At 48.6% G+C, this 27,890-nt stretch overlaps 1 protein-coding gene across 3 annotated transcripts; it reads left to right on the plus strand.

Annotated features, from left to right (window-relative positions):
- Window positions 1-3,383: 3,383 nt before the first annotated feature.
- Window positions 3,384-19,224, plus strand: LOC117532993 (formin-binding protein 1-like; the record flags this gene model as incomplete). 3 transcript variants are annotated; one of them, XM_034196617.1, is given in 14 exon segments in its annotated part: window positions 3,384-3,499; window positions 5,189-5,239; window positions 5,361-5,508; window positions 9,945-10,007; window positions 10,169-10,264; window positions 10,397-10,411; window positions 10,741-10,869; window positions 11,631-11,777; window positions 11,863-12,039; window positions 12,495-12,686; window positions 12,842-12,856; window positions 15,005-15,114; window positions 15,213-15,345; window positions 19,079-19,224. In XM_034196617.1, coding segments are annotated over 14 exon segments (1,538 nt in total), but the record flags the coding sequence as incomplete, so codon positions are not given.
- Between the last annotated feature and the right edge of the window lie 8,666 nt (window positions 19,225-27,890).

The raw sequence follows: 27,890 nt of genomic DNA on the forward strand, positions 1-27,890 counted from the left end.
TAAACACTAAAAGGAACAGTAGAAGCAGACAGACAGGAAGTGAACACTAAAGGGAACAGCAGAAGCAGACATGAAGCAAACACTAAAGGGAACAGTAGAAGCAGACAGGAAGTAAACACTAAAGGGAACAGTAGAAGCAGACAGGAAGTGAACACTAAAGGGAACAGTAGAAGCAGACAGGAAGTAAACACTAAAGGGAACAGTAGAAACATACAGGAAGTAAACACTAAAGGGAACAGGAGAAGCAGACAGGAAGTAAACACTAAAAGGAACAGTAGAAAGCAGATAGGAAGTGAACACTAAAGGGAACAGTAGAAGCAGACAGGAAGTAAACACTAAAAGCAACAGTAGAAACAGACAGAAAGCAAACAATAAAGGGAACAGTAGAAGCAGACAGGAAGTAAACACTAAAGGGAACAGTATAAGCAGACATGAAGTAAACACTAAATGGAACAGCAGAAGCAGATAGACAGGAAGTAAACATTAAAGGGAACCGCAGAAGGAAACAGACTAGGAAGTAAACACTAAAGGGAACAGTAGAAGCAGACAGGAAGTTAACACTAAAGGGAACAGTAGAAACATACAGGAAGTGAACACTAAAAGGAACAGTAGAAGCAGATATGAAGTGAACACTAAAGGGAACAGGAGAAGCAGACAGGAAGTAAACACTAAAGGGAACAGTAGAAGCAGACAGGAAGTTAACACTAAAGGGAACAGTAGAAACATACAGGAAGTGAACACTAAAAGGAACAGTAGAAGCAGACAGGAAGTGAACACTAAAGGGAACAGGAGAAGCAGACAGGAAGTGAACACTAAAGGGAAAAGTAGAAACAGACAGAAAGTACACACTAAAGGGAACAGTAGAAGCAGACAGGAAGTAAACACTAAAGGGAACAGTAGAAACAGACAGAAAGCAAACACTAAAGGGAACAGTAGAAGCAGACAGGAAGTAAACACTAAAGGGAACAGTAGAAGCAGACAGGAAGCAAACACTAAAGGGAACAGCAGAAGTAGACAGCAAGTACACACTAAAGGGAACAGTAGAAGCAGACAGGAAGCAAACACTAACGGGAACAGTAGAAGCAGACAGGAAGCAAACACTAAAGGGAACAGTAGAAACAGACAGGAAGTACACACTAAAGGGAACAGCAGAAGTAGACAGCAAGTACACACTAAAGGGAACAGTAGAAGCAGACAGGAAACAAACACTAACGGGAACAGTAGAAGCAGACAGACAGGAAGTAAACACTAAAGGGAACAGTAGAAGCAGACAGACAGGAAGTAAACACTAAAGGGAACAGTAGAAGCAGACAGGAAGCAAACACTAAAGGGAACATCAGAAGCAGATAGACAGGAAGTAAACACTAAAGGGAACAGTAGAAGCAGACAGACAGGAAGTAAACACTAACGGGAACCACAGAAGCAGACAGACAGGAAGTGAACACTAAAGGGAACAGTAGAAGCAGACAGACAGGAAGTAAACACTAAAGGGAACATGAGAAGCAGACAGGAAGTAAACACTTAAGGGAACAGCATAAGCAGACAGACAGGAAGCAATCACTAAATGGAACTGTGGAAACAGACAGGAAGTACACACTAAAGGGAACAGTAGAAGCAGACAGGAAGCAAACACTAAAGGCAACAGTAGACGCAGACAGGTAGTGAACACTAAAGGGAACAGTAGAAACAGACAGGAAGCAAACACTAAAGGGAACAGCAGAAGTAGACAGGAAGTACACACTAAAGGGAACAGTAGAAGCAGACAGGAAGCAAACACTAACGGGAACAGTAGAAGCAGACAGACAGGAAGTAAACACTAAAGAGAACAAGAGAAGCAGACAGGAAGTAAACACTAAAGGGAACAGTAGAAGCAGACAGGAAGCAAACACTAACATGAGGTCTATGGGTTCTGCAGGGTCTCAGGACTGGTTAGTGTAACATAACCTGGACTCAGTTACAGTAAACCTGGATCTGAGCTGCCATCAGTCTAAGTTACGGTGTTGTTTCAGTCAAAGATACGGTGTTGTTGTCTCAGTTACAGTAAACCTGGATCATATCTGCAGTCAGTTTAAGTTACGGTGTTGTTTCAGTCTAAGTTACGGTGTTGTTGTCTCAGTTACAGTAAACCTGGATCATATCTGCAGTCAGTCTAATGGCGCGTTTCCACTGCAGCGGGTAGCCCTGTTTAAGCGTCCTTAACCGTCCTCAAGCGGCCAGGTCGGTTTTTGGTGGCGTTTCCATATAGCCTAGTACCGGCCAGCGGGTACTTTTTCCCTCTTTTTCGATTTAAAATCGTGGTCCCCTCAGACCAGGGCCAGGGCTGAAGTAGTGACGTCAACACTCTCGACTGCTGATTGGTCAGAGAGAATCGTCACAAGATTGCGCGCGAGTTCATCCCTAGCGTCGCATATATATCTAGAAGCAAGCTTGCAGCATTTTTATAAACAGCATTTTGTAAACGGATGAGCTACAAAAATGGCTACTTCTAAGAAAAGCACACCGTGGTCGACCGAGGAGGTAACGACGTTCCTTCATCTCATTGGGGATGATACAATCCAGCGGGAGCTCGACGGAACAACTCGAAATGTGAACAAAAACAAAGCCGATCGCCCGGCCTACACTGCGTTGCTACCCCAGGTCCTAAACTGTAATGGAAATGCGCCACGGCCTGGGCCGGCCAGCGAGGCAGCCCGAGGCCAGAGCGAGGACGCTTAGGGACGCTTAAACGGGGCTACCCCGCTGCAGTGGAAACGCGCCATTAGTTACGGTGTTGTTTCAGTCTAAGTTACGGTGTTGTTTCTGTCTCAGTTACAGCAAACCTGGATCAGAGCTGCCATCAGTCTAAGTTACGTTGTTGTTTCAGTCTAAGTTACGGTGTTCTTTCAGTCTAAGTTACGGTGTTGTTGTCTCAGTTACAGCAAACCTGGATCAGAGCTGCAGTCAGTCTAAGTTACGGTGTTGTTTCAGTCTAAGTTACGGTGTTGTTTCTGTCTCAGTTACAGTAAACCTGGATCAGAGCGGCCATCAGTCTAAGTTACGGTGTTGTTTCAGTCTAAGTTACGTTGTTGTTTCAGTCTAAGTTACAGTGTTCTTTCAGTCTAAGTTACGTTGTTGTTTCAGTCTAAGTTACAGTGTTCTTTCAGTCTAAGTTACGGTGTTCTTTCAGTCTAAGTTACGGTGTTGTTGTCTCAGTTCAGACGCTGGTTCAATCATTTTGAAGTCAATAAAGTGACTATCGGGGGTCGTTGGTTTGTTGAGTATGTGTCCAGGTGATGAACCCCTGTCTTCTTACATTAAGGACCGCCTCCCTGCACATGATCCCTTACTTACTTTGAATCACTGTAATGAGGCTGTGTGGGAAACTGAACTGATGTCTTTTTCAGGATCAGTTCGATAACTTAGAGAAACACACCAGCTGTGGGATCGACTTCTTGGAGAGATACAGCAAGTTCCTGAGAGAGAGGGCGGACATTGAGCTGAGCTACGCCAAGCAGATCAGGTACCATCTATACCTCCATACGTATAATGTAATGTAATATAATACAATATGATTTAATATAATATAATAATAATAATATAATATATATATATATATATATATATAATAATATTATAATGTAATATATTATAATGTTCCACAGCTCCCTCAGACTCTCTGCAGTGCTTCTTGACTCAGATGTCCTAACCCTAACATAGTCGTTTTCAGACATGTTGTCCCTGATTGTCTCCATCCTCCTTTGTTTCACTCACTTTTCTTCCGGTTTCCATCCAAAACTAGTGACCACCATCTCCATCTGTTCTGTCTCTGTGATGCACTCTGTCCTCTGTCTGTCTCACACCTGTCTGTCTCTCACCTGTCTGCCTCTCACCTGTCTGTCTCTCACATGTCTCTCTCTCACCTGTCTGTCTCACACCTGTCTGTCTCTCAGCTGTCTCTCTCTCATCTGTGTGTCTCTCACCTCTGTGTCTCTCACCTGTCTATCACCTGTCTGCCGCTCACCTGTCTGCCTCTCACCTGTCTGTCTCTCACCTGTATGTGTCTCACCTGTCTGTCTCTCACCTGTCTCTTTCACTTGTCTGCCTCTCACCTGTCTCTCTCTCTCACCTGTCTGTCTCTCACATGTCTCTCTCTCACCTGTCTGTCTCACACCTGTCTGTCTCTCAGCTGTCTCTCTCTCACCTGTGTGTCTCTCACCTGTATGTCTCTTACCTGTCTCTCTCACCTGTCTGTCTCTCACCTTTCTGTCTCTTACCTGTCTGCCTCTCACCTGTCTGCCTCTCACCTGTCTGTCTCTCACCTGTATGTGTCTCACCTGTCTGCCTCTTACCGTCTGTCTCTCACCTGTCTCTCTCTCTCACCTGTCTGTCTCTCACCTGTCTCTCTCTCACCTGTCTGTATCTTACCTGTCTGTCTCTCACCTGTCTGTCTCTCACCTGTCTCTCACCTGTCTGTCTCTCACCTGTCTGTCTCTCACCTGTCTCTCACCTGTCTGCCTCTCACCTGTCTGCCTCTCACCTGTCTGTCTCTCACCTGTATGTGTCTCACCTGTCTCACCTGTCTCTCTCTCACCTGTCTGTGTCTCACCTGTCTCTCTATCACCTGTATGCCTCTTACCTGTCTCTCTCTCACCTGTCTCTCTCTCACCTGTCTGCCTCTCACCTGTCTCTCTCTCTCACCTGTCTCTCTCTCACCTGTCTGCCTCTCACCTGTCTCTCTCTCTCACCTGTCTCTCTCTCACCTGTCTCTCTCTCGCAAGTCTGTGTCTCACCTTTCTGTCTCTTACCTGTCTGCCTCTTACCTGTCTGTCTCTCACCTGTCTGCCTCTCACCTGTCTCTCTCTCTCACATGTCTCTCTCTCACCTGTCTGCCTCTTACCTGTCTGTCTCTCACCTGTCTCTCTCACCTGTCTATGTCTCACCTGTCTGCCTCTCACCTGTCCGTCTCTTACCTGTCTGCCTCTCACCTGTCTGCCTCTCACCTGTCTCTCTCTCACCTGTCTGCCTCTTACCTGTCTCTCTGTCACCTGTCTATGTCTCACCTGTCTGCCTCTCACCTGTCCGTCTCTTACCTGTATGTCTCTCACCTGTCTGCCTCTCACCTGTCTGTCTCTCACCTGTCTGCCTCTCACCTGTCTGTGTCTCACCTGTCTGCCTCTCACCTGTCTGTGTCTCACCTGTCTGTCCGCAGGAGCCTGTCTAAGAAGTACCACCCGAAGAGGAGCAGAGAGGATGAGAGCCGGTCAGTCAACGTGTTTCTTCTTTAATATTTTTATGAATCTAATGTTTGAGATTTCATTCAGAGATATCCAGTTAATACAGAGAATCTGGAACCACAGCTGTTCTCTGATTGCTTGTTACAGGTACAGCTGGTGTCTGGCGTTTGCAGCAACTCTCCGGCAGCTGAATGAACTCTCGGTTCAGAGAGAAGAGTTCGCTGAAAACCTGAACACACAGATCGTCTGTGAGCTGACACGATACACACAGGAAGTGAAGACTGAGAGGAAGAATGTGAGTAAACACAAACATACACACACACACACATACCATGTATACATCACTCAAGGGGACATTACATTGACTTACATGCATTTCCTGGAGACTTACCCTAACCCTAACCAAGTCTTCACCCTAAAATGAATGATTCCCCATTTTGTCCCCATAAGGGAGGCGAGTCCCCATACGTGACTGTGTAAACAGATTTAGGTCCCCACAAGTATAGTAATGCTAGGCCACACACACACGCATGCACGCACATTAGTGTTGTCATGATACCAACATTTTGGTTTCGATACCGATACCAAGTCAAGAATTGTGATTCCGATTCTTTTTCGATACTTTTCTTTTATTATTTTCATGATCAATAAAATTGTAGTTTATCTGTTAAGTGTTTTCTTACAACATGGTCTCTTCTTTATACTTGAGTTTATGTGATTTCTTTGATAGTTAACTTTATATTTTATTAACATGTAATAGTACAGTAATATAAATAATTATTGACAAAATGTACATTGCAGATGTTAGCCACATTGGTAAGTTAGCTAAAAAGATAGCCATATTAGAAAGTTATCATTGCCATTAATTGCCTCGTCAAACTACGAAAACGTTCGTTTGTTACAAAATAAATTACACTTGTTTGACTTAGATTTGAGGGCATGGGCTTGAGCATGATGTAATTATGTTATCTATCACATTCGCTAACCTGTCTGGATGCCGGTCGGCGAGGTGCTTAGCCAAGTCTGATGTGTTGGCTTCCTTGGTTTGCAGGGATCTAAAACATGTCTTACAGACAGGCTCCCCGTTTTCTCACATATTCTGGCAGCTAGCGCGTGCACGAAAGAGGGGAGGGACTTAGTGCGTGCTTGAGAGGGGAGGGACTTAGAGCGTGCTTGAGAGGGGAGGCACTTAGAGCGTGCTTGAGAGGGGAGGGACTGCAGGCACGGCTGCAGTGCAGGGAGTGGAAGCAGAGCGCTGAACACACACGGCTCTTATTAAAACGGCGCTTTCTCACCGGAGTACTTTTCTCCGTCATTCTTAAAGTACCAATACTAATGAAACGGAGGAATCGTAACATTTTTAATGGCAGGGTATCGCGGTACCTTTCAAGTATCGTTACACCGTGCAACACTAACGCACACACACACACACACACACACACACACACACACACACACACACACACACACACACACACACACACACACACACACACACACACACACACACACACACACTGGTTAAAACTGGGTCACTAACACATACTCAGTGTTCAGAGCTGCTGGGTGGAAGTAATGTAAAGCTGAAGAGTGAGCGTGTGTTTGTGTGTGTGTGTCTGTTTGTGTGTGTATATGTGTGTTATAAGTAGATCTCCACTTTCCACAATAATTCATCCAAAAGCAGCTGACTTATAAAATAAAGAAATAAAGGCCAATCATATTCATGTCTGAACAGACTGACTGTCTGCAGTGTCCCTGGCTAATAAACCAATACATTCATACAATAAGGGATTGAGTGACACAGAGTAAAGCAGAGTGACGCAGAGTGACGCAGAGTGACGCAGAGTGACACAGAGTGACGCATAGTGACACAGAGTGACGCAGAGTAACCCTGATTGACGCAGAGTGATACAGAGTGATGCAGAGTGACACAGAGTGACGCATAGTGACCCTGATTGACGCAGAGTGACACAGAGTGACGCAGAGTGACACAGAGTGACGCATAGTGAAGCAGAGTGACGCATAGTGATGCAGAGTGATGCAGAGTGACCCTGATTGACGCAGAGTGATGCAGAGTGACCCTGATTGACGCAGAGTGACCCTGATTGACGCATAGTGACCCTGATTGACACAGAGTGACGCAGAGTGACGCAGAGTGACGCAGAGTGATGCAGAGTGATGCATAGTGACGCAGAGTGACGCAGAGTGACGCAGAGTGATGCAGAGTGACCCTGATTGACGCAGAGTGACGCAGAGTGACGCATAGTGACACAGAGTGACGCAGAGTGATGCATAGTGACGCAGAGTGACGCAGAGTGACGCATAGTGACGCAGAGTGACGCAGAGTGATGCAGAGTGACACAGAGTGACACAGAGTGACCCTGATTGACACAGAGTGATACAGAGTCACGCAGAGTGACACAGAGTGACGCATAGTGACGCAGAGTGACCCTGTTTGACGCAGAGTGATACAGAGTCACGCAGAGTGACACAGAGTGACGCAGAGTGACGCATAGTGACGCAGAGTGATACAGAGTCACGCAGAGTGACGCAGAGTGACACAGAGTGATGCAGAGTGACCCTGTTTGACGCAGAGTGATACAGAGTGACACAGAGTGACGCAGAGTGACACACAGTCACGCAGAGTGACACAGAGTGACGCAGAGTGACACAGAGTGACGCAGAGTGACACAGAGTGACGCAGAGTGATGCATAGTGACCCTGATTGACGCAGAGTGACCCTGATTGACGCAGAGTGATACAGAGTCACGCAGAGTGACACAGAGTGACGCAGAGTGACGCAGAATGACGCAGAGTGACCCTGCTTGACGCAGAGTGATACAGAGTCACGCAGAGTGACACAGAGTGACACAGAGTGACACAGAGTGATACAGAGTCACGTAGAGTGACGCAGAGTGACGCAGAGTGACGCAGAGTGATACAGAGTCACGCAGAGTGATACAGAGACACGCAGAGTGACACAGAGTGACGCATAGTGACGCATAGTGACGCAGAGTGACGCAGAGTGACCCTGTTTGACGCAGAGTGATACAGAGTGACGCAGAGTGATGCAGAGTGACAGAGTGATGCAGAGTGACACAGAGTGACGCAGAGTGACCCTGATTGATGCAGAGTGACCCTGATTGACGCAGAGTGACGCAGAGTGACACAGAGTGACGCAGAGTGACGCATAGTGATGCAGAGTGACGCAGAGTGACCCTGATTGACGCAGAGTGATCCTGATTGACGCAGAGTGATACAGAGTGACACAGAGTGACGCAGAGTCACGCAGAGTCACGCAGAGTAATACAGAGTGACGCAGAGTGACGCAGAGTGACACAGAGTGACGCAGAGTGACGCAGAGTGACATAGTGACGCAGAGTGACCCTGATTGACGCAGAGTGACCCTGATTGACGCAGAGTGATACAGAGTCACGCAGATTGACACAGAGTGACGCAGAGTGACACAGAGTGACCCTGATTGACGCAGAGTGATACAGAGTCACGCAGAGTGACACAGAGTGACACAGAGTGACGCAGAGTCACGCGGAGTGACGCAGAGTGACCCTGATTGACGCAGAGTGATACAGAGTCATGCAGAGTGACGCAGAGTGACGCAGAGTGATGCAGAGTGACCCTGATTGATACAGAGTCACGCAGAGTGACACAGAGTGACGCATAATGACACAGAGTGACGCATAGTGACGCAGAGTGATGCAGAGTGGCGCAGAGTGACACAGAGTGACGCAGAGTGACGCAGAGTGATGCAGAGTGACACAGAGTGACCCTGATTGACACAGAGTGATACAGAGTCATGCAGAGTGACACAGAGTGACGCATAGTGACACAGAGTGACGCATAGTTACACAGAGTGACACAGCGTCACGCAGAGTGAGACAGAGTGACGCATAGTGACGCAGAGTGACCTATAGTGACGCAGAGTGACGCATAGTGACACAGAGTGACGCTGAGTCACGCAGAGTCACGCAGAGTAATACAGAGTGACGCAGAGTGACACAGAGTGACGCAGAGTGATGCAGATTGACACAGAGTGACGCAGAGTGACGCAGAGTGACCCTGATTGACGCAGAGTGACCCTGATTGACGCAGAGCGATACAGAGTCACGCAGAGTGACACAGAGTGACGCAGAGTGAAGCAGAGTGACGCAGAGTGACGCAGAGTGACACAGAGTGATACAGAGTCACACAGAGTGACACAGAGTGACACAGAGTCACGCAGAGTCACGCAGAGTGATGCAGAGTGACGCAGAGTGACCCTGATTGACGCAGAGTGATGCAGAGTGACCCTGATTGACGCAGAGTGACCCTGATTGACGCAGAGTGACACAGAGTGACACAGAGTGACGCAGAGTGATACAGAGTGACACAGAGTGACCCTGATTGACGCAGAGTGATACAGAGTCACGCAGAGTGACCCTGATTGACGCAGAGTGACCCTGATTGACGCAGAGTGACACAGAATAACGCAGAGTGACGCAGAGTGACCCTGATTGACGCAGAGTGATACAGAGTCACGCAGAGTGACACAGAGTGATGCAGAGTGAATTAGAGTGACACAGAGTGACCCTGATTGACGCAGAGTGACGCAGAGTGACGCATAGTGACGCAGAGTGACACAGAGTGATGCAGAGCGATGTAGAGTGACACAGAGTGACGAAGAGTGACGCAGTGTGTGGAATAACTCTGTCACATGGATTTGTTATTTTCCAGCATTTCCAAGATGGACGGCGTGCACAGCAGCACATTGAGGGCTCCTGGAAACAACTGGAGTCTGTGAGTGTTACCTGTACCTGTGAATATAACCCTGCCCACTCTCTCCCGACTCCTCCTAACAACATGGACGAGTTTAGACTCCATCCATTAACACAGTAACAGCACATATCTCATTGTTTACACAGTAATATATGTATGTGTGTTGTTTACCTGTTGTCCAGAGTAAGCGCCGGTTTGAGCGCGACTGTAAGGAAGCGGAGCGAGCTCAACAGGTGTCCGACAGAATCGACCTCGATAACAAGACGGACGGAGAGAAGGTGCCTAAACATAAACGTTAATATAAAATAACAGTGGAGCCAATCGATTAAAATGTCATCGCAACAATAGTCTGTGAATAACTATGGTTTATTATACTAATCTTTCTGTCTGTCTGTCTGTCTGTCTGTCAGCGCTGCTCACTAAAAGTAAGTCCTTTCACACATTTATTTTTTGTAACGATTTAAATTGTTTTTAAAGTATTATCAACTCTCCAAGAGACGCTAAAAGTCTTTCTTGTTTGTGACTTGTTGATGATGTCCATCAGTGGTGTTGGAAAATGGTCTAAAATATTTTTGGTTGGGACAGCAAACAACTACCTTGTGTGTGGTTGTGTTTTCCCACAGCGTAGCTGCTAACGTTGTGTTTGTTTGCATCCGGTGCATTGACCTCCCCGGCTGCTGTAGTTATCTCATGTGTTCAGTCTGCATTGTTGCTAGGTGTTACCTTAGCTTGTTTTGCCATTAACTCGTCTCAGGCTCGTCAGACGGCTCAACAGAAAAAACAAGCTGCAGAGGAATCGAGGAAAGATTATGTGACCAGTCTAAACCAGTTCAACCAGGACCAGCACCAGCACTACCACGCGCTGGTGCCAGTTATATACCAGGTAAACCAGCACTACCACACACTGGTGCCAGTTATATACCAGGTAAACCAGCACTACCACACACTGGTGCCAGTTATATACCAGGTAAACCAGCACTACCACACACTGGTGCCAGTTATATACCAGGTAAACCAGCACTACCATCAATCAATCAATCAATCAATCAAAGTTTATTTATATAGCCCAATATCACAATGTTACATTTGTCTCAGTGGACTTCACAGTTTGTACAGAATATCAGTATGACAATACGACATCCTCTGTCCTTAGACCCTCTGTCCTTAGACCCTATGTCCTTAGACCCTATGTCCTTAGACCCTCTGTCCTTAGACCCTCTGTCCTTAGACCCTATGTCCTTAGACCCTCTGTCCTTAGACCCTCTGTCCTTAGACCCTCTGTCCTTAGACCCTCACATCGTACAAGGAAACACTTCCAGAGAAAACCCACAGTTTAAGGGGAACATGGGAGAAACCTCAGGGAGAGCAACAGAGGAGGGATCCCTCTCCCAGGACGGACAGACGTGCAATAGATGCCGTGTATAAATTGAAAAGATAATACATTTGCAACATAGGTTGTCCAAATGTTTGGAAATGCATGTGTGTATAATAGGAAGATGAATCCACGAGGATATCCATCCAGGACTTATGATCCAGGACCACACACTGGTGCCAGTTATATACCAGGTAAACCAGCACTACCACACACTGGTGCCAGTTATATACCAGGTAAACCAGCACTACTGTGTGTGTGTGTGTGTGCAGCGTATCCAGGACATGGAGGAGCGGCGCATCGAGAGGGTGTGTGAGGCGATGCGCTCCTCAGCCGAGGCGGAGAGGAAGGTACTTCCTGCTTCCGGCCGCAGTCTGGAGGTCATGATGGAGGCAGCGGAGGGCATCCAGCCCCGCATGGTGAGGTCACTTCCTGTGGTGAGGTCACTCCTATTGGCGTCACTGAGGCTGTGCAGGTCAGAACTGTGTGTGTGTGTGTGTGTAGGACGCCCGGCAGGTGGTGGAGGTGTATAAGTCGGGCTTCGACCCCCCAGGTGACGTAGAGCTGGAGGATTACAGTGCCTCCATGAGGCGGAGCATCTCTGAGTCCAGTTACCTTGACAACCGGGGGGAGGGGCAGAGACCAAGCAGGAAGCTGTGGCCCTTTATACGGAAGAACAAGGTACACACACACACACACACACACACACACACACACCACACACACACACACACACACACACACACACACACACACACACACACACAGATACAAACACACACAGGTACACACACACACACACACACACACACACACACACACACACACACACACACACACAGGTATACACAGACACAGTTACACACACATACACACACCACACACACACACACACACACACACACACACACACAGAGAGAGAGAGAGAGAGACACACACACACACACCACACACACACACACACACACACACACACACACACACACACACACACACACACACACACACACACACACACACACACACACACACACACACGGAGAGAGACACACACACACGGAGAGAGACACACACACACACACACACACACACACACACAGGTACACACACCTGACCCCACATCTCTCTCTCTACAGCTGCTCACCCTCCTTTCCTCCCCTCGCCAGCCTCCCCCTCCTCCCCCGACCTCACCTTCACCTGGGGGCGTGGCCAGCAGTCCCCAGTCTCCGCCCACTGCTTCCAGAGAACCAATCACACAGCGGCTCAATTACCTCATGACCTCCGGCTCCAGAACCAGGAAGCAGTGTCTGCGCAGCCTCAAGAGAGGGGTAACACACACACACACACACACACACACACACACACACACACACACACACACACACACACACACACACACACACACACACACACTCAACATTTCAATATAATCTGTGTTTTTAATGTTGTTATCTTTCTTTTATGCTGCTCTCTGATTGGACAGCTGTCACTCAAACTGGTCAGTAGTAAACCGTCTACAGTTTATATGATGGTGATGAAGATGATGATAATGATGATGATGATGATGGTGAATATGATGATGATGAATATGATGATGATGATGGTGATGATGATGGTGAATATGATGATGATGATGGTGAATATGATGATGATGATGATGGTGAATATGATGATGATGGTGAATATGATGATGGTGAATATGATGATGATGATGATGATGATGATGATGATGATGATGACCATGCTGCGAATGGATCTGGCTCTTCCTACATCCAGGACATGGTTAAACCGTACACCCCAGCGCGTGCACTACGCTCTGCATCAGCCAAACGACTCGCTGCACCCTCGCTGCGAGGGGGACCCAAGTTCCCATCGGCGAAAACACGTGGGTTTGCTATCCTGGCTCCAAGATGGTGGAATGAGCTCCCCATTGACATCAGGACGGCAGAAAGCTTACACACCTTCCAGACTGAAAACTCATCTCTTTCGACTCCACTTCCAGCGATAGAACTACTAACGAAGCACTTTTATACTAACAAAGGACTGGCTTATCTAAAGCCAGTTGAGTAGCACTTGAAATGTTTGGCTCTATGAAACCTGATGTACTTTATGATTCTGTTTTCTTCAAGGTTGTGTCTTCCTGGTCGAATGCACTTATTGTAAGTCGCTTTGGATAAAAGCGTCAGCTAAATGCAATGTAATGTAATGATGATGATGGTGATGATGATGATGGTGAATATGATGATGATGATGATGCTGATGATGATGATGATGATGATGGTGATGATGATGGTGGTGGTGATGATGATGGTGAATATGATGATGATGATGATGATGGTGAATATGATGATGATGATGATGGGGGTGAATATGATGATGATGATGATGATGATGATGATGGTGAATATGATGATGATGATGATGATGATGGTGAATATGATGATGATGATGATGGTGAATATGATGATGATGATGATGCTGATGATGATGATGGTGAATATGATGATGATGGTGAATATGATGATGATGATGATGTTGATGATGATGATGGTGAATATGATGATGATGATGATGATGATGATGGTGAATATGATGATGATGCTGATGATGATGATGGTGAATATGATGATGATGATGATGTTGATGATGATGATGGTGATGATGATGGTGAATATGATGATGATGCTGATGATGATGATGGTGAATATGATGATGATGATGATGTTGATGATGATGATGGTGATGATGATGATGATGATGGTGAATATGATGATGATGATGATGATGGTGATGATGGGGGTGAATATGATGATGATGATGATGGGGGTGAATATGATGATGATGATGGTGAATATGATGATGATGATGATGGGGGTGAATATGATGATGATGATGATGATGGTGAATATGATGATGATGATGATGGTGGTGATGATGATGATGATGATGGTGAATATGATGATGATGATGGTGAATATGATGATGATGATGGTGATGATGATGGTGGTGGTGATGATGGTGAATATGATGATGATGATGGTGATGATGATGATGGTGGTGGTGATGATGATGATGGTGTGATGATGATGGTGGTGGTGATGATGATGATGGTGAATATGATGATGATGATGATGATGATGGTGAATATGATGATGATGATGATGATGATGGTGAATATGATGATGATGATGGTGGTGGTGATGATGATGATGATGGTGAATATGATGATGATGATGGTGAATATGATGATGATGATGATGATGATGATGGGATGTTGGTGGTGATGATGGTGGAATATGATGATGATGATGATGATGATGATGGTTTGATGATGATGTGATGGTGTGATGATTATGATGTTGATGATGTGATGTTGGTGGTTGATGTGATTTGATTTGATGATGATGGTTGAATATGATGAATGATGATGGTGATGATGATGGTGGTGGGTTGATGATGATGGGTGGGTAATATGATGATTGAGGATGTTGGTGATGATGATGGGTTTGAGATGATGGTGGTGGTGATGATGATGATGGTGAATATGATGATGATGATGATGATGATGATGGTGAATATGATGATGATGATGATGGGGGTGAATATGATGATGATGATGATGATGATGATGATGATGGTTTTGCAGGGCTCTGGTCCTGCAGACTGCAGTCATCTTCCTCCTGAACAACGAAGAAAGAAGCTTCAGAGCAGGATGAACAACATCAACCAGGAGATCCAGAGAGAGAGGGAGCAGAGGTAACCCCCCCCCCCCCCCCACACACACACGCGCACACACACACACACACACACACATGCACACACACACAATAATAATGTGTTACTCCCTGTGTCAGAGACGCTCTGCTGAAGATGAGGGAGGTGTATGAACGAAGTCCTCAGATGGGAGACGCCGGCAGCCTGGAGCCTAGGCTGGAGGAGGTGAAGCTCAGTCTGCAGAGGCTGGAGGAGGAGCTCCGGAAACACCAGGTACACACACTGAGTACACACTGAGTACACACTGAGTACACACTGAGTACACACTGAGTACAGCCTGGAGCCTAGGCTGGAGGAGGTGAAGCTGAGTCTGCAGAGGCTGGAGGAGGAGCTCCGGAAACACCAGGTACACACACTGAGTACACACTGAGTACACACTGAGTACACACTGAGTACAGCCTGGAGCCTAGGCTGGAGGAGGTGAAGCTGAGTCTGCAGAGGCTGGAGGAGGAGCTCCGGAAACACCAGGTACACACACTGAGTACACACTGAGTACACACTGTTGAGTACACACTGAGTACACACAGAGTACACACTGAGGCTAGGCTGGAGGAGGTGAAGCTCAGTCTGCAGAGGCTGGAGGAGGAGCTCCGGAAACACCAGGTACACACACTGAGTACACACTGAGTACACACTGAGGCTAGGCTGGAGGAGGTGAAGCTGAGTCTGCAGAGGCTGGAGGAGGAACTCCGGAAACACCAGGTACACACATTGAGAACACACTGAGTACACACTGAGTACACACTGTAACACACACTGAGTACACACTGAATACACACTGAGTACACACTGTAACACACACTGAGTACACACTGAATACACACTGAGTACACACTGTAACACACTGTAACACACACTGAGTACACACTGAGTACACACTGAGTACACACTGAATACACACTGAATACACACTGAGTACACACTGAGTACACACTGAATACACACTGAGTACACACACTGAGTACACACTAAGTACACACTGTAACACACACTGAGTACACACTGAATACACACTGAGTACACACTGTAACACACACTGACTACACACTGACTACACACTGACTACACACTCACTACACACTCACTACACACTCACTACACACTCACTACACACTCACTACACACTGACTACACACTGACTACACACTGACTACACACTCACTACACACTGACTACACACTCACTACACACTCACTACACACTCACTACACACTCACTACACACTCACTACACACTGACTACACACTGACTACACACTGACTACACACTGACTACACACAGTACACACTGAGTACACACAGTAACACACTGACTACACACTGAGTATCCAATCCAATCCAATCCACTTTATTTATATAGCACAGTTTAAAAACAGAGGGTTTGCCAAAGTGCTTCACAATGAACATATCATTATAATAAAATATAATATTACACGAATAGATAAAAAGCACAGAATAAATACAAGGCACATAAAGGCTATGGACAGGCAGTAAAAGCATACAAATAGGTATGACACAGCTCAGACTGACTGGTAAGCGAGGGAAAAGAGGTGGGTCTTTAGGCGGGACTTAAAAGCTTCAAGAGTGGGCGACAATTTAACCTGAGGGGGCAGGTCGTTCCAGAGCCTGGGGGCTACCGATGAGCACGCTCGGTCTCCCCTGGTCTTTCTCTTTGTTTTTGGGACTATCAGCCGCAGCTGATCAGCCGACCTCAAAGCCCTTGAGGGGGTGTTCACCTGTAAGAGGTCGGAGATGTACTCTGGGGCCAGCCCATTAAGAGATTTAAAAACAAACAATAACATCTTAAAATGGAATCTAACATGGACAGGAAGCCAGTGGAGGGAAGCCAGTGGAGGGGAGCCAGTGGAGGGAAACCAGTGGAGGGGAGCCAGTGGAGGGAAGCCAGTGGAGGGAAGTCAGTGGAGGGAAGCCAGTGGAGGGAAGCCAGTGGAGGGAAGCCAGTGGAGGGGAGCCAGTGGAGGGAAGCCAGTGGAGGGAAGCCAGTGGAGGGAAGTCAGTGGAGGGAAGCCAGTGGAGGGAAGCCAGTGGAGGGGAGCCAGTGGAGGGAAGCCAGTGGAGGGGAGCCAGTGGAGGGAAGCCAGTGGAGGGGAGCCAGTGGAGGGGAGCCAGTGGAGGGGAGCCAGTGGAGGGAAGCCAGTGGAGGGAAGCCAGTGGAGGGAAGCCAGTGGAGGGAAGCCAGTGGAGGGAAGCCAGTGGAGGGAAGCCAGTGGAGGGGAGCCAGTGGAGGGAAGCCAGTGGAGGGAAGCCAGTGGAGGGAAGCCAGTGGATGGAAGCCAGTGGAGGGGAGCCAGTGGAGGGGAGCCAGTGGAGGGGAGCCAGTGGAGGGGAGCCAGTGGAGGGAAGCCAGTGGAGGGAAGCCAGTGGAGGGAAGCCAGACCTGGTGTGATGTGGTCAAACTTGCGGGTTCCTGTAAGCAGCCGCACCGCAGCGTTTTGTACCAGCTGCAGGCGGGCCAGCGAAGTCTTATTTAGGCTGGCATAAAGTGCATTACAATAATCTAAACGAGTTGAAACAAAGGCATGAATTACACACTCAAAGTTTAAAAAGGATAAAACCGGTTTAATTTTGGACAGGAGCCTCAAGTGATAAAAACTGGATTTAACCACAGAGGTTATCTGTTTATCTAATTTAAAAGCACTGTCGATTTTGACACCCAGATTTGTGACCATTGGTTTTGCAAACTGGAACCCAGGTCAATGGAAGGACATCACCATTTGGTCCAAACACAATTACCTCCGTTTTGCTCTCATTTATATTTAAAAAGTTTAGCGCCATCCAGGCCGTTATGTCATTAAGACAGTCGACCAGGGGCATCAGAGAGCTGGTGTTTTTTCTTAGGGGTAGATATAATTGGGAGTCGTCCGCATAAAGGTGGTAGGAGACGCCATGTTTTCTAAAAATCAGTCCAAGGGGGAGAAGGTATAAGGAAAATAAAATATCCCCCAAAATAGAACCTTGGGGAACTCCACAGGATAAGGGGGCAGAAGAGGATGTAAAGTCACCAAGCCTAACAGAGAAAGATCTCTTGGACAGATAGGACCTGAACCACTCTAAGGCAGCGCCCCTGATACCCACACAGTGCTCTAGACCAGAGACAGGGGAGAAACTAGCAGCAGTGGAAGGTTTCATCATACGACCGTGACGGACAGAAGCACATCATTTAAGACTGAATACACACCGAGTACACACTGAACACACACAGTAACACACTGAATCCACACTGAACACACACAGTAACACACTGAATCCACACTGAACACACACAGTAACACACTGAATCCACACTGAACACACACAGTAACACACTGAATACACACTGAACACACACAGTAACACACTGAATCCACACTGAACACACACAGTAACACACTGAATCCACACTGAACACACACAGTAACACACTGAATACACACTGAACACACACAGTAACACACTGAATACACACAGAATACACACAGTAACACACTGAATACACACTGAATACACACAGTAACACACTGAATCCACACTGAACACACACAGTAACACACTGAATCCACACTGAACACACACAGTAACACACTGAATCCACACTGAACACACACAGTAACACACTGAATCCACACTGAACACACACAGTAACACACTGAATACACACTGAACACACACAGTAACACACTGAATACACTCTGAATACACAGTAACACACTGAATACACACTGAATACACACAGTAACACACTGTAACACACTGAATACACAGGGTACACACACTGAGTACACACTGAATACACACTGCACACACACAGTAACACACTGAATACACACAGTAATATTAACAGTAAAACAATTATATTTATATATACAGTATATATATAAAATATAGACATATTATACATGTTGTATAAGCTGCAGTGTGAAGACAGTGGTTTCTGTGTGTCTCTGCAGGCCTGGTTCTCGGAGGCTGACAGCAGACTGTCTGAGAATGGCAGCCGGAGACAGAGCGGAGGTTGTGGGTCAAATTCCCAGGTGACAACGCCGGGCAGCAGCAGCCTGAAGCAGCTGGACAACCGCAGTCCAGCCAGCAGAGAGAGGTACTGACCATCTGTGGGAGAGAGAGAGGTACTGACCATCTGTGGGAGAGAGAGGTACTGACCATCTGTGGGAGAGAGAGAGGTACTGACCATCTGTGGGAGAGAGAGGTACTGGCCATCTGTGGGAGAGAGAGAGGTACTGACCATCTGTGGGAGAGAGAGAGGTACTGACCATCTGTGGGAGAGAGAGAGGTACTGACCATCTGTGGGAGAGAGAGAGGTACTGACCATCTGTGGGAGAGAGAGAGGTACTGACCATCTGTGGGAGAGAGAGAGGTACTGAACCATCTGTGGGAGAGAGAGAGGTACTGACCATCTGTGGGAGAGAGAGAGGTTAACTGGACCATCTGTGGGGGAGGTAAGAGAGAAGGTACTGACCATCTGTGGGAGAGAGAGAGGTACTGGACCATACTGTGGGGAGAGAGAGAGGTACTGACCATCTGTGGGAGAGAGAGAGGTACTGACCATAGTTGGGAGCGAGGAGAGGTACTGACCATCTGTGGGAGAGAGAGAGGTACTAACCATCTGTGGGAGAGAGAGGTACTGGCCATCTGTGGGAGAGAGAGAGGTACTGACCATATGTGGGAGAGAGAGAGGTACTGACCATCTGTGGGAGAGAGATGTACTGACCATCTGTGGGAGAGAGAGGTACTGACCATCTGTGGGAGAGAGAGGTACTGACCATCTCTGGGAGACAGAGAGGGTACTGACCATCTGTGGGAGAGAGAGAGTTACTGACCATCTGTGGGAGAGAGAGAGGTACTGACCATCTGTGGGAGAGAGAGAGGTACTGACCATCTGTGGGAGAGAGAGGTACTGGCCATCTGTGGGAGAGAGAGAGTTCTATTTCGTCCCTACTGACCGCCAGAGGCGGTGCTTTCAGCACTGGATATGTCCATCGCGCGCATGCGCAGCTCGAGTACCAATACCAACAAAGTCACCTGTGACCCACGTGACACCGGCTATATCAGCCGGTGTCGTCAGAGGATCTGTTCCTTTCATCTTCTCGCTGCGCGAGGGTACCATGGCTACATTTTTGTAGCCTACAGCATTCAGGTTTGAACGTTTGATCTGAGGGATTTCTCTGCAAGCAGCTGGCCGCGTGCAGCTTCGTGACTGACAGTCGGAGCTACGGGTCGTTAACGCGTCCTCCAGGAGCTGTGGCCGGCTGTGCAGAGCCTCGACAGACAGGTTGGTGTCAGCTTGTTGCTGGTGATGGCTGTGTCCCCGCACCCTCTCCCAGCCAAGTTGTCCTGATTGCTGTCTTATTTTTTGTTTGGCTTAGACTTTCTGGTGACGACAGTGTTCCCGCTTCCTCTCCCATAAAGTTGCCCTTATGCTCTTTTGAAAGTTCTGCTTGTGGCGTTGTGCCCGAGCTATCATTAGCATTTGAGTCCCAGCTTTGGCTGTGTCCCTCATTCAATTTAACCCGTTTTTCGTTTAGATGCAGAGAGTAAGGTAAGTACTTTCTATTTCTTAGAAGCTATTATCTGGTCTTAACATTTGTGTTCTGACTTGGTCGCTTGATTGTTAGCAGCAGCCACTTGGCTAACACCTTGCTGTTAAGCTTAACTATTAACTCAGCCGGTGAGGGCAGTGCTCCCACTTCCGGTAACATAGGGTTTGATTGCAGTAGCGCTAGATCGTTGTATTACTGCTCCTAGTACTAGACTCCTAGTACTAGGATGATATGCAGAGAACATCTTCACTGCGGGTGCTGTGTGCTCCGCATGTGCGGTTACTACTGTAACCATGGCCTACGGTTCTATGCGGGCTGTTCTCTTTCTTAGAAGCTAATTATCTGGTCTTAACATTGTGTTCTGACTTGGTTGCTTGATTGTTAGCAGCAGCCGCTTGGCTAACACCTTGCATGTACTGTTAAGCTTCATTATTTAACTCAGCGGTAAACGCATGGTATGGTTGCAGTAGCGCTATATCGTTGTATTTACTGCTCCTAGTACTAGACTCCTAGTACTGGACTCCTAGTACTAGACTCCTAGCACTAGGACGATATGCAGAGAACAATCTTCACTGTGTGATGTGTGCTCTGCATGTGTGGCCATTAAGGAGGATTTCATCCTCCCAATATTATATTATCTAGTGGGCAGCCGTTTGGCTGACACTTTTAGGCACCGACCACAGTTACTACTGTAACTAAGGTTCCAAGCCGTAAGTACTGGCCATAATTACTACTGTGACTACGGTTCCAAGCCGTGCAAGTACTGGCCATAGTCAATACCGTAAACGGCTCTATGCTGTGTAAGTACTGGTCATAGTTACTACTGTAACTACGGTTCCAAGCCATGTAAGTACTGGCCATAGTTACTACTGTAACTACGGTTCCAAGCCGTGCAAGTACTGGCCAGAGTTACTACTGTAACTACGGCTCTATGCTGTGTAAGTTCTGGCCATAGTTACGACTGTAACTACGGTTCTAAGCCGTGTAAGTACTGGCCATAGTTACTACTGTAACTACGGTTATATGCCGTGTGAGCACTGGCCATGGTTACTGCTGTAACTACGGCTCTGTGCTGTTCTCTTCTTTCGAAGCTAGTTATCTGGTCTTAAACATGTGTGTTATTTGACTTGATCTCGCTTGATCGTTAGCAGCAGCTGCTCGGCTAACGTCTTGCGTGTACTGTTAAGCTTCTTTATTTTACCCAACTAGGTGAAGGCAGTGCTCTCGCTCCCGCTCCCTCTACCGGTAATGCGGATGTAGCTACATCCCTTTTTCTGTTCGGTGAGTAGTAGCACCGCTCTACTCTTCCCGTTAAGCAGGTAGCTGGTGAAGGCTGTGTTCCCGCACCCGCTCCCGGTTACGCTGCATCTGGCAGTCGTCACTAACTCAACCAGTGAAGGCAGTGTTCTCGCCCCCGCTCCTGGTAGACGCTGAACTGCCTCGCTTTTCCGTTAAGCAGGTAGTCGGTGAAGGCTGTGTTCCCGCACCCGCTCCCGGTTACGCTGCATCTGGCATTCGTCTCTAACTCAACCAGTGAAGGCAGTGTTCTCGCCCCCGCTCCTGGTAGACGCTGAACTGCCTCGCTTTTCCGTTAAGCAGGTAGTCGGTGAAGGCTGTGTTCCCGCACCCGCTCCCGGTTACGCTGCATCTGGCATTCGTCTCTAACTCAACCAGTGAAGGCAGTGTTCTCGCCCCCGCTCCTGGTAGACGCTGAACTGCCTCGTTTTTTCGTTAAGCAGGTAGCTGGTGAAGGCTGTGTTCCCGCACCCGCTCCCGGTTACGCTGCATCTGGCATTCGTCTCTAACTCAACCAGTGAAGGCAGTGTTCTCGCCCCCGCTCCTGGTAGACGCCAAACTGCCTCGTTTTTCCGTTAAGCAGGTAGTCGGTGAAGGCTGTGTTCCCGCACCCGCTCCCGGTTACGCTGCGTCTGGCAGTCGTCTCTAACTCAACCAGTGAAGGCTGTGTTCCCGCCCCCGCTCCTGGTAGACGCTGAACTGCCGTGTTTATTAATCCAGCCAGGTGAAGGCAGTGCTCTCGCTCCCGCTCCCTCTGCCGGTAACGTGGGTGTAATTACATCCCTCTTTCTGTTCGGCGAGTAGCAGCAACGCTCTACTCTTTCCATTAAGCAGGTAGCTGGTGAAGGCTTTGTTCCCGCACCCGCTCCCGGCTACGCTGCATCTGGCTACCTACGGAATGGCTCATTCATGTAGCGCCTGTATGGCTTTTTTTGAGCCCGAGGACGGCCACGACCGCTGCCCCTCCTGCCTCGGCCGCCTCTGGCGGTCAGTGGGGACGAAATGTGAGCATCTGAGGGAGGTTCTCACGGTAAACGCCTGCATGAGCTGTAGCTGCATGCCTCGGGCGCTCAGAGTGGCTAGAATCACTGAGGTGGAACGTCTGGCAGCAGCCAACAGACACCTCTCCTTGTCACATCCTCCTCCAGATCAATTCGGCCGTTCCCGGCGACTTGAGGGAGCGATGGCTATGTGTGCTCCCCCCAATAGAAGGACTAGAAACAAGCTGTCCTCTAAAGTGGATCGGCTAGCTGCCGATAGGGGCATGATGAAGTCGCCTCTTGGCCCTTCAGCCTGGGCCCGGTGTAGGGGCTGCTAGCCCAGGGGGTTCTACTCGGCGTACTTTCTCGTGAGCAAGAAGGTCGGCGGATTTCGCCCGATCTTGGACCTCAGAGGAATCAACAGATTCCCGAAGGTGCTGCCATTCTATATGCTGACCACTGCATATGCACAGGTGGAGTGGTTCTCAACCGTGGACTTGAGGGATGCCTACTTCCACGTGGGCCGGGCAAGATGGTGCCTTATATTCAGGTCCTCCGGCCCTTGGGCAGACTGGCAGCTGCCTCGGCCGCTGGGCCCTTAGGCCCGCTGTCGTTGCGCCCCATGCAGATGTGGCTGAACAGCCTTCACTTGGACGCCAAGTGGCACAGGCACAGAGAAGTCAGAGTGTCGCAGCATTGCCTCCACTCTCTGTCACGCTGGAGGGGCCTATCTCCTAGTGGGCGTGCCCATGGGCGCCATCCCATCCCGCCAGGAGACCATCATAGGTTCATGTCTCTCATGGGGTGCAGTGCGGCAGGGCAGGACCGTTCAGGGTCAGCGGTCTGCCCAGGAGAGTGCGTGCAAGGTCAACGTGCTAGAGCTTCGGGCTGTGCAGCTTGCACTCACGCACTTCCTACCCCAACTGGGGGGCAAGAATGTGCGTGTTCCTTGGGGACAGCATGTACGTTGTTGCTTAGACAACAGTCCCTTCTAGATAGTGGACGTTCTCACTCCACTCTGAATTTATGTGGCTGCGATTTCTGCCCGACATGTTCGGGTCGACGGCGCCACGGCAGGGTGCCACAGGTCGGTGTGCCTCTTTATGAGAGGGGCTTTACGGCAGCGTCCCCCTAGCACCCCGAGGGCTCCGGCTTGGGACCTGCCTCTGCTGCCGGATGCCCTATCATCTCCTCCCTTCGAGCCCCTGGCCCAGGTGGGGCTTAGGTGGCTGCCCACGAAGGCAGCATTTCTGCTTGCCATAGCCTCAGGGAAGCGAGTCGGGGAGTTGCATGTCCTCTCCATAAACAATACATGCCCGAGGTGGGACTCTCAGGCGTTGCCCTTTGGGCAAATGTGGCATTCCGGCCCGGGGTCCTTCCACAAACCCACTTCAATCAGCCTGCCCAGCTGGCACGCTTTGACATTCAGGAGTACGGCACGTCGAAGTTGCTGTGCCCTGGGGGTGCCCAAAGGGCGTATATCAAGGCTACTGCATGTATACGGCAGTAGGAGCAACTCTTGATCTTGCCCTTGCGGCACTAAAGGAGGTTATGCCCTCTAACCAGTGGCTTCCCCACTGGGTTGTCGATACCATCTCTCAGGCTTACGGGGCCAGTGGCTGCCCCCTGCCATCAGGCTGAGATGCCACTCTACAAGGAGCATCTCAACATCTTGGGCTGCCCTGAGGGTGGTGCCCCTGGAGATCATCTACGCCGCGGCGTCGTGGGTGTCTTCTGGCACATTCTCCAGTTGTCATCAGGTCAATGTCGCCACTCCCCATTCTTTGGGCGTGGTCCTTTTGCCGAGCTCCGCTGTTTCCAGTGGTGAGCAAGGGCTTGGATTATTCATGACATTGTTGGTATAAGTCATCCAGTGCTGAAAGCACCGCCTCTGGCGGTCAGTAGGGACGAAATAGAACGATAGTTACGGCTGTAACTACGGTTCTATGAGTCCCGGAGTTCCCTGTCACTCAGAATTATTGTGTGCTCGCGAGAAGATTCTGGGAACAGATCCTCTGACGACACCGGCTGATATAGCCGGTGTCACGTCGGTCACAGGTGACTTTGTTGGTATTGGTACTCGAGCTGCGCATGCGCGCGATGGACATATCCAGTGCTGAAAGCACCGCCTCTGGTGGTCATCCGGGACTCATAGAACCGTAGTTACAGCCGTAACTATCGGTACTGACCATCTGTGGGAGACAGAGAGGTACTGACCATCTGTGGGAGAGAGAGAGTTACTGACCATCTGTGGGAGAGAGAGAGGTACTGACCATCTGTGGGAGAGAGAGGTACTGGCCATCTGTGGGAGAGAGAGAGGTACTGACCATCTGTGGAAGAGAGAGGTACTGACTATCTGTGGGAGAGAGAGAGTTACTGACCATCTGTGGGAGAGAGAGAGAGATACTGACCATCTGTGGGATAGAGAGAAGTACTGACTATCTGTGGGAGAGAGAGAGGTACTGACCATCTGTGGAAGAGAGAGGTACTGACCATATGTGGGAGAGAGAGAGGTACTGACTATCTGTGGGAGAGAGAGAGGTACTGACCATCTGTGGAAGAGAGAGGTACTGACCATATGTGGGAGAGAGAGAGGTACTGACTATCTGTGGGAGAGAGAGAGGTACTGACCATCTGTGGAAGAGAGAGGTACTGACCATCTGTGGGAGAGAGAGAGGTACTGACTATCTGTGGAAGAGAGAGGTACTGACCATCTGTGGGAGAGAGAGAGGTACTGACTATCTGTGGGAGAGAGAGAGGTACTGACTATCTGTGGGAGAGAGAGGTACTGACCATCTGTGGGAGAGAGAGGTACTGACTATATGTGTTAGAGAGAGGTACTGACCATCTGTGTTAGAGAGAGGTACTGACCATCTGTGGGAGAGAGAGGTACTGACCATCTGTGGGAGAGAGAGGTTGTGATGCCCCAGTGGAGAGGGTGTGGCTGTCCTGCTTTGGCTGCATTGATTGCACTGATTGCAGTAACTCAGGGCACCTGGGTCTGGTGCTCTGCAGCTATTTTAAAGCCTCTCTGCTCCTGTCTGTGCTCTCTCTCTGTTTTCCTGCAGGCACCCGGCTCTGATGAGTATAAACCATGAGTTGACTTGAACAGTTTTGTGCAAATAAACACCTTTACCTACCCGTTGACATGTTGTGTCTCCTTTTTGTTGCGGCCTTTTGAGCCAGGTCGCAACAAATGGGGGCTCGTCCAACGGGTTATTTGTTTAAAAAGTTTGTGTAGTGCTCAGAGCACATGGTGTCATTGAGCAGCTGATTAATTGTTGTGGTCCAGCTGTGTGCTGGCTTGTCGCTGCTATTTGGGGGACACATCATGTCTTTTGGGTTTCAGGAAGCTGTAGTGTTTGACATGTCGTCAAGTTTTGTGTGCTAATCAGAAGGTAAAATGTTGCTGTTTGTTACGCTTTTGTAAAAGAGATTTTCCCCGCTAGGCTTAAGTGGCCTTTCCCCTTGGGTTGCGTCTGTTTTTGTTTTTTTTCATAGTGTTTTTGCGACGTGGTTAGTGTCAGCTGTTTTCGGACAGCTGTCTCGGGGGCACGTTCGCGTGAGTTCTTGGTGTTACCTGCGTGCAGGTCGCTCCATAACTCCGCCGGGTTCCAGTGAGTAATTACCCGCCGCAAGCCACATGAGGACGAGGTGAGATTAGGAAGATTTTGTTTGGGCAGTTAGGGGGAGATTCTCTGTTGGGTTAATCTTAGGCCCATGCGTGGTGGCAGTTTAATACTTGGCTTTCTGATTGGCTATTATGACTTCTTTGTCAGCGTTCGTGGATGCACCCTCAGTGTCTTTCTTAGATGGTTGCCAGAAGGCGCAGTTGGTCGAAATAGCAGAGCACTATGACATTGCTGTTGTGGGGAGCAAGCGGAAACATGACATTAAAACTGTCATTGTGTCATCTTTGTTTGAGCAGGGGGTGTTGCAGAAGAATAAGTCTGGTGCGGCAGGGGTCGTGCCGGTAGTGGTTCAGACAGCTGGTTTGACGTTCGAGCAGCAAAAGGAGCTTTTGGTCATGCAGTTTGATCAGGAGAGATTGCAGTTGGAGTTGAGGTTGGAGCAGGAGAAGTTGCAGTTGGAGTTGAGGTTGGAGCAGGAGAAGTTGGAGCAGGAGAAGTTGCAGTTGAGGTTGGAGCAGGAGAAGTTGCAGTTGGAGCAGGAGAAGTTGGAGCAGGAGAAGTTGCAGTTGGAGTTGAGGTTGGAGCAGGAGAAGTTGCAGTTGGAGCAGGAGAAGTTGCAGTTGGAGCAGGAGAAGTTGGAGCAGGAGCAGTTGGAGCAGGAGAAGTTGGAGCAGGAGAAGTTGGAGCAGGAGAAGTTGCAGTTGGAGTTGAGGTTGGAGCAGGAGAAGTTGCAGTTGGAGTTGAGGTTGGAGCAGGAGAAGTTGCAGTTGGAGTTGAGGTTGGAGCAGGAGAAGTTGCAGTTGGAGATGAGGGGTCAGCAGCTAGAGGTAGAGAAGCGTTTAGAGGTGGAGAATATGCTGGAGGTGGAAAAGATGAAATGTGAGGTGGAACATGCTAGATTACGGCTGATGGGAGAGGGCAAGTTTTCTCCAGGGGAGGTTGGTGGTGATAGGGTCGGCATCAGGTAGTGGCGATATCATTTCTTACTTGCGATTAGTGCCAAAGTTCAATGAGCGTGACCCGGAAATGTTTTTCACTCTATTTGAACGCATAGCAGAGGCAAGAAACTGGTCAGATTCGGACAGAGTGATGTTACTTCAGTGTGTATCACTGGGCGAGCACAGGAAGCCTATTCAGCTGTTTGTGGCGAAAATGCTTTGGACTATGATAGAGTACAATCAGCGGTGTTGAAGTCTTACGAACTGGTTCCTGAAACGTATCGTCAATGGTTCAGAAGTTGGGGTCAAGGGAGATAAGCAGACACATGTGGAGTTTATCCGTGATTTAACTTCTCATTTT

The sequence above is a fragment of the Gymnodraco acuticeps genome, unplaced genomic scaffold (assembly GCF_902827175.1).
Source record: "Gymnodraco acuticeps unplaced genomic scaffold, fGymAcu1.1, whole genome shotgun sequence".
NCBI lineage: Eukaryota > Metazoa > Chordata > Actinopteri > Perciformes > Bathydraconidae > Gymnodraco > Gymnodraco acuticeps.